Source organism: Dermacentor andersoni, chromosome 2 (assembly GCF_023375885.2).
Source record: "Dermacentor andersoni chromosome 2, qqDerAnde1_hic_scaffold, whole genome shotgun sequence".
NCBI classification, from domain to species: domain Eukaryota; kingdom Metazoa; phylum Arthropoda; class Arachnida; order Ixodida; family Ixodidae; genus Dermacentor; species Dermacentor andersoni.
In genome coordinates, this window is record NC_092815.1 from 139030020 (window position 1) to 139035784 (window position 5765).

General features: G+C 50.2%; 1 protein-coding gene across 1 annotated transcript; it reads right to left on the reverse strand.

The window, feature by feature from the left end:
• Positions 1-310: 310 nt before the first annotated feature.
• On the reverse strand, positions 311-5129 carry LOC126540977 (glycerophosphodiester phosphodiesterase 1-like). Its single transcript, XM_072286168.1, has 3 exons — positions 4935-5129; positions 4475-4623; positions 311-1582 (listed from the first exon to the last, which is right to left on the reverse strand). Exons 1-3 carry the CDS (start codon positions 5127-5129, stop codon positions 496-498), a joined length of 1431 nt encoding a protein of 476 aa, XP_072142269.1. The 3' UTR covers positions 311-495.
• Between the last annotated feature and the right edge of the window lie 636 nt (positions 5130-5765).

The following is a 5765-nucleotide window of genomic DNA, read 5'->3' on the forward strand; positions in this document are numbered from 1 at the left end:
CGCATTTTAAATTTAACAATCAGTGGTGTGTTCTGTGTTATTTTGCTATTGTAAATAATGGTGCTTGTTCTATGTTCCCCAACTTAAACTAACGCATATGAAAATGTGGAACTTTTTCTCACAATCACTCTCACTTGTGCGCGGTTTGGCTTTGCCTCTAGAAGTTTACCGGGGTAAAAGACGGTGCTTTGTGGCTAAAAAGACGGTGTTTTTCTGCCTTTTACCAGTGTACGCAAGAAAACGCGATAAGAACATTGCAATCCGAGAATACGACATACAAAGGTTAAGTGTTTAAAAAGAGTGATTTATATTTTTCACAAGATTCAATTTTGTTTATCATTCATGGTACGGGCGCAGCATTCTTGCGGTTGCGAACGAAGCCCTGTGAACGACACAAAGCTGTACATCTGCGCGTGTCGAAGCCTAGCACTTTTCGAAAAGGGCGCCTTTGTGCCTGGGGTTCAGGCACAAAAGCAAGGCCAGCGAGCTTGGTATTTAGTCTTGGCTCACGGTATCGGTGATTATGGGGACCCGGATCGAACTACGAAGGAATTGCTTCTCGGCCGGATGGTTGGGAGTCCAGGCGATCACGTGCACACCCCGGTTGCGCCAGGCGTGCACGTAGTTGACGCTCAGTACGTTCGCGCTAATCAGGACGGCGGACACGCCGGTCACGTGAGTCAGCAGGCCGACGTGCAGGGCCTTCTCGAGGAGCCAGTCGGCGGCCGTGGCAATCAGGTGAACGGCGCGTGACTCAAAGCGAGGCAGCGTGTTGTTCGCGTCCTCGTAGGTCAGAATGCCGGGCCTCCAAGTCAGCGCCGTCACGATGTCCGGATTATTGCGCCTCAGTGCGTACACGAAGTTAGGGTACGAGGATGCGACCAGCGCCCGGCCGTACAGCACGGGTCTCTCGCGGAACAGCTGGTCGAGCACTTCGACGGCGCGGCAGTCGTGCTCCTTGACCTCTATGATGAGCCGCATGCCGAGGCGGAGGCACTCTTCGACGCCTTCTTCGAGCGTGGGCACGCGCTCGCCCTTGAAGCGCTGCGCGAACGGGTGTTTGGACGCGGCGTCCAGTCGGCGGAGCTCGTCGAATCGGACGTCCGCCACCGGGCCCCTGCCGTCGGTGGTCCGCTCGAGGGTCTCGTCGTGGAAGATGACGGCGACGTTGTCCCACGTGAAGGACAGCTCGAACTTGATTCCGGAGGCGTGGTTGTTCTTGGCCTCGCGGAACGCGGCCAAGGTGTTTTCGGGCGCGTCGAGGCCGCCGCCCCGGTGTCCGAAGATGGGCGGCAGCTCTGAGCCGTCGTCGTGTTTCACTCCGAGGATCACCTCCGTTGCCAGGTCATCGTCGACCCGTGGTATAGAAAGCCACTGAACCACACAGTAAGAGAGAGTGACGGCGATTGTGACCAGGCACAGAGAAACCATGGGGTACTGTCGCAGGACAAAGACACCGGAGGAGGACGTCTGAATGCGAAGGCGACGCTCGTCGACTGCTGCTGGACGCCGGCTGCGCGAATGAAAGGCGTAGATCGCAGATGTTGACGACGACGATGCCTTATTCGATGGCACACACCCACTGTGGGGGATAGGACACGGACCGGGTGGTAAAATGATTAAAGAAAAAAAGGAATATAAATGAATAATCGAGTATGAGGAAGAAATCGAAATTAAATAAAATTAAATAGTGTACAGTAAGTTAGCCTTGCGGAGATAGGAATATGAACACGAACTTACTAAAAATACGTAAAATGAAGCGTAGCCGTAAAATATGTGCAAGTTAAATTTTTAATAATTACTTGAATAATATTATAACTGCGAATCTGTGTTATTGCTATTTCAATTTCATGAATTGATAATTTATTGAAGGAGAAGTCAATCAATCACGGAAAATGGAAACTATTAACAAGGCAACCTTTTTGTGCCACAGGGGAAACTATAAATAGCTCAGCAAACATTCCCGTGGCTGTATCTTAATACCGTTGCTCCAAGTGAAAGTATAACTGTACTGCATAAAGGCAGACCTAGATTTCGAAGCGTAATTTCCAAAAATTGTTTTCGTATAACATAAAACCGCCGACACCATAGTAAATAATGATGGATGCAATCCGGCTCATTGCAGAGTTCGCATAAACGAGATACCGCAGGGCCGCATCTATGCCAGTAAAGAAGGAACTGGTGGAATACGGCAGCGAAGCCTTGTAAATGATATTTCGAATTGTCGGTTAGGACACCAGTGTGGGTTCCAAGAATAATTTGGATGCATCAAGTCTGCAGATTTTTCTAATGAGAGGCTTTTTCTGTCTTCAAAACTGCCTATATTTAGCCGCATTGATATGCGCAGTTTCCGGCAGCACAGATATCACCGCACCATTTAAAGAAGCTAGTGCTACATACCGGGCTATTCAATTAAGAAGAATGTCTCGGTGGCCTGGTACCCATACTAGGTGGACTAAACTTAAGTAGGGCGTAGCTAATGTGTGAAACGTGTCCAAAGCCGTCGAATTTGTAGACGCGTTAAGCGCGCTGCATACAGGAAGAGAATCTGTGACGATAACAACTCTTTTTGCATAAAGGGGTAACTTTCGAAAAGCAAGAACTATCGCTTGAAGTTTGACCTGAAAAAAATTGGTGCATAATCTGTAAGGCGAAGTGAAAAAGACCAGTCGAGGGATAGTGAGTAGATTCCCACGCCTGCCTTCACACGAGGAATCGTCAGTCGCTATTAGATTTATTGGGAAACGGGCCAAATAGTCTTGCAAAAGGTCATTCCAATATGTGGGGAGCAGCAATTTTCTTTTATTGGGAAAAGTGTCTACAAATTCGGTTTTGAACGACAACGTGTGCCCATCAAACGGAACTTTTTCCCCAATACGAACATTTAAAGGTGCTAGTTGTGCCCGCACAAATACAACCTGTGGGGCATGCAACAGGGGCCACGGGTCCTCAATAAATGAATTTGGTGCTTTAATAACTGCTCACTGTGTATGTCCTAGAGGAGATTCATAAGTTCTTAAGTAGGTTTGAACCGTAAACATGCGAAATGTCTTGTGAAGAGTAGGTGGGCGCGCTTCCGATATAACACATTATTGGCAACGAATTAAGGAATATCTAATCATAGCCTAATAGCAGCTGTCTCTAAAAGAAGTGGCCTTACTTTATATTTTGCATTTCCCGAAAACAAAACACAGCGAAGTTCTAGAATCGCTCGTACATACATCCGGTAGATCATAATTAGTGTGTCCCTTCCCATACCAGAACGCCGGTTACTGATTCTACGCTGTAAACCTACGGCTCGTGTCCGTTTAGTTGAAATATTTTCTACGTGAGGACACCAATTAAGTTTTGTTTCATATGTGATGCCCAGGTACTTAAGCAACTCTACCTGGGGAATGGCTCTGTTAACATGTACTAATGATAACTGTATCGGCGCGGAAAGCGGAAAAACAGAGACTACACTTTTTTTTACATTAAAGGGACACTAAAGGTTATTATTAAGTGAACGTGAACTGTTGAAATATCATCCCAGAAACCTCGAAACGCTTGTTTCATGCGAACAATACAGTCATTTCAAGAGAAAATGTGTTCTGAAGCGTCCGCGTACCGATAAATAGAAGAAGAAGTACTAGCGCAGCGGACGCACTTCGCGACGGCTCTGCCTTAATGAATGTTTTCCGCTGAATTATCGAGTCAAATACCTGAAAACCGACCACCATCGGATAGAGCAAATCGACCCAAACCCAGGGACACCGAGACCCGGGGTGAGCGACCATATCCGAAGATTTTTCGAAGTGAGAAGCCCAGCTAAGCTTAACGCCGACTAGGCCTATAGCGGAAGCCTACCGGCCCCCGGTAGGGCGGAAAACGGTGTCGCAGTGTAAGCCAGAGGTTTGGAAGCACTTCCGAAATGGAGGTAGACGAGGCAGAAGTGGGGGAAACCCTGAATACCAAGTCGAGAGAAGAAAGAAATGATCCCGCGAGCCGAGCCGAGGACGGCGACGCGGATGGATGGATCGAAGTTACGCACAAAAGAAAGGGCCGCGCGAACGCTACCCAAGAGGCAGACAAGCAAGGCACCCGCTGGAGAAGCCCGACGCGCAAAGGCGGGAAGAGCATAGTGAACAAGATTCTACGAGCAAGCAAGATGCCCAGGCTACCTAGAGACGACATCAAGATAATCGTAAGACCGAGAGACGGGCTGAACATCAGAAACACGTGCAGCGCCAGCCTAGACGAGGCGATACGCAATGAAGCAGGAGTGGGCAGCGACGAAATCATCACGATCTGCTCCAACCACACGCAAAACATCTTGGTGGTAAGCACACCTGACGAGACGACGGCGACTAAAGTCGCCAAATTCAAGGAATTAACAATCAACGGGAGGAAACACACGACCAACGCGTACGTCTCGGCCCCAGAAGAGATGGCCAAGGGGATAATCCGCAACATTCCCCTCAATTACACACAAGACCAGCTCGTGCACGCACTGGTGAACGTGAGGAACCCTTCCCTGGCGTACACCAAGAGACTGGGCAGCACGACCACCGTGAGACTACTGTACGAGGGCAACAGGGTCCCCGCGTGGGCGCACTTCAACAGCATCATGATGAGAGTATCCCTCTATCGGAAACAAATAGACTTTTGCAAAGAGTGCGGCAGGCTCGGGCACAGACCCGATGTGTGCCCCAGACCGGACGACAAGCTGTGCCCGGCGTGCGGTTGCAAAAACCCGGCCAAAGACCACGAATGCACACCTAAATGCAAGCTCTGCGGAGAAGCTCACCCCACGGCGGACCGGACTTGCTGGGCTATTTTAAATACAAGACGCCGTACATGGTAAAACTAAGAAGATGGACAGCGAGAAGAAACGAGGAAGAACTCTTGCGAGTAGCCGGCTCACAAGACCCTGACGGCGGGGAAAGCAACCACACACAACCATCTCCCGCACCCAGATCCAAGTCCAGCTCCAGGTCCAGATCCAGATCCATGTCCAGGCCGGGAGCGCGGGGACGACCGATCTCGAGGTCCAGGGACAGATCCAGATCCAGGTCTAGGCCGGGAGCGCGGGGACGACCGACCTCGCGGTCCAGGTCCAGGAACAGGGACAGGACCGGGAGTGGGTCCATATCCACCTCGAGGGGGACGAAGCCCGACACGAAGGGGAAGAAGCAAGAACAGACGACACCAGCAAAGGTGAGCTGGTCAGATGTAGTGGCCAATCGCGAATCGGGAAGGTCCGGCAATACCAGTAACAATAGGGGCAGGTACGATCACATAGAGGAACGCGTGAAGGAATATCGAACGGAAAACCAGCTACTCAGACTGGAGCTAGAAAAGGCAAAAAAACAAAACAGCGAATCAGCCCAAAAATTGACGAACTACAGAAAACACTTAATGAAATACTTACCAAAATGCAGACACAATCGTCGCCCCCGTCAGCCGCCTTCGCCTCCGTCTCCACCCCATCCACCGAAGCCATGGAGGAGGAAGTGGATATGTTAGCAGATGTAGCACACCCACTGGGCGCCAAACGTAAAATCCCGGAGACCAAGACCAACGAACAGGTCGCTTCGGTACAGGAGGTCAAGAGACCCCGACCTAGCACACAAAAAAAAACTGGCGTCCTTGAGGACATGCTCAACAAACTCTCTGATAAAATGGAGAAAATGTTCGAGATGCTGGCGCCGCGCATTAGTGACAGTGAGGCAGAGAGGAAGGCGCAGGCCCTAAAGTACGACAGGCGGCTCGCAGAGCTGGAGAAG

Excerpts from the sequence above, each read along its gene's own strand:
- LOC126540977 (XM_072286168.1), bottom strand. The coding sequence starts at position 5,129 with ATGGACCCACTCCCGGTCCTGTCCCTGTTCCTGGACCTGGACCGCGAG. Across the intron at positions 4,624-4,934 it reads TGGGTGCGGGAGATGGTTGT|AGGGATACTCTCATCATGAT; the intron begins GTGTGGTTGCTT and ends TGTTTCCGATAG. Across the intron at positions 1,583-4,474 it reads ACCAGTGCGTGCACGAGCTG|TGGGTGTGTGCCATCGAATA; the intron begins GTCTTGTGTGTA and ends TATCCCCCACAG.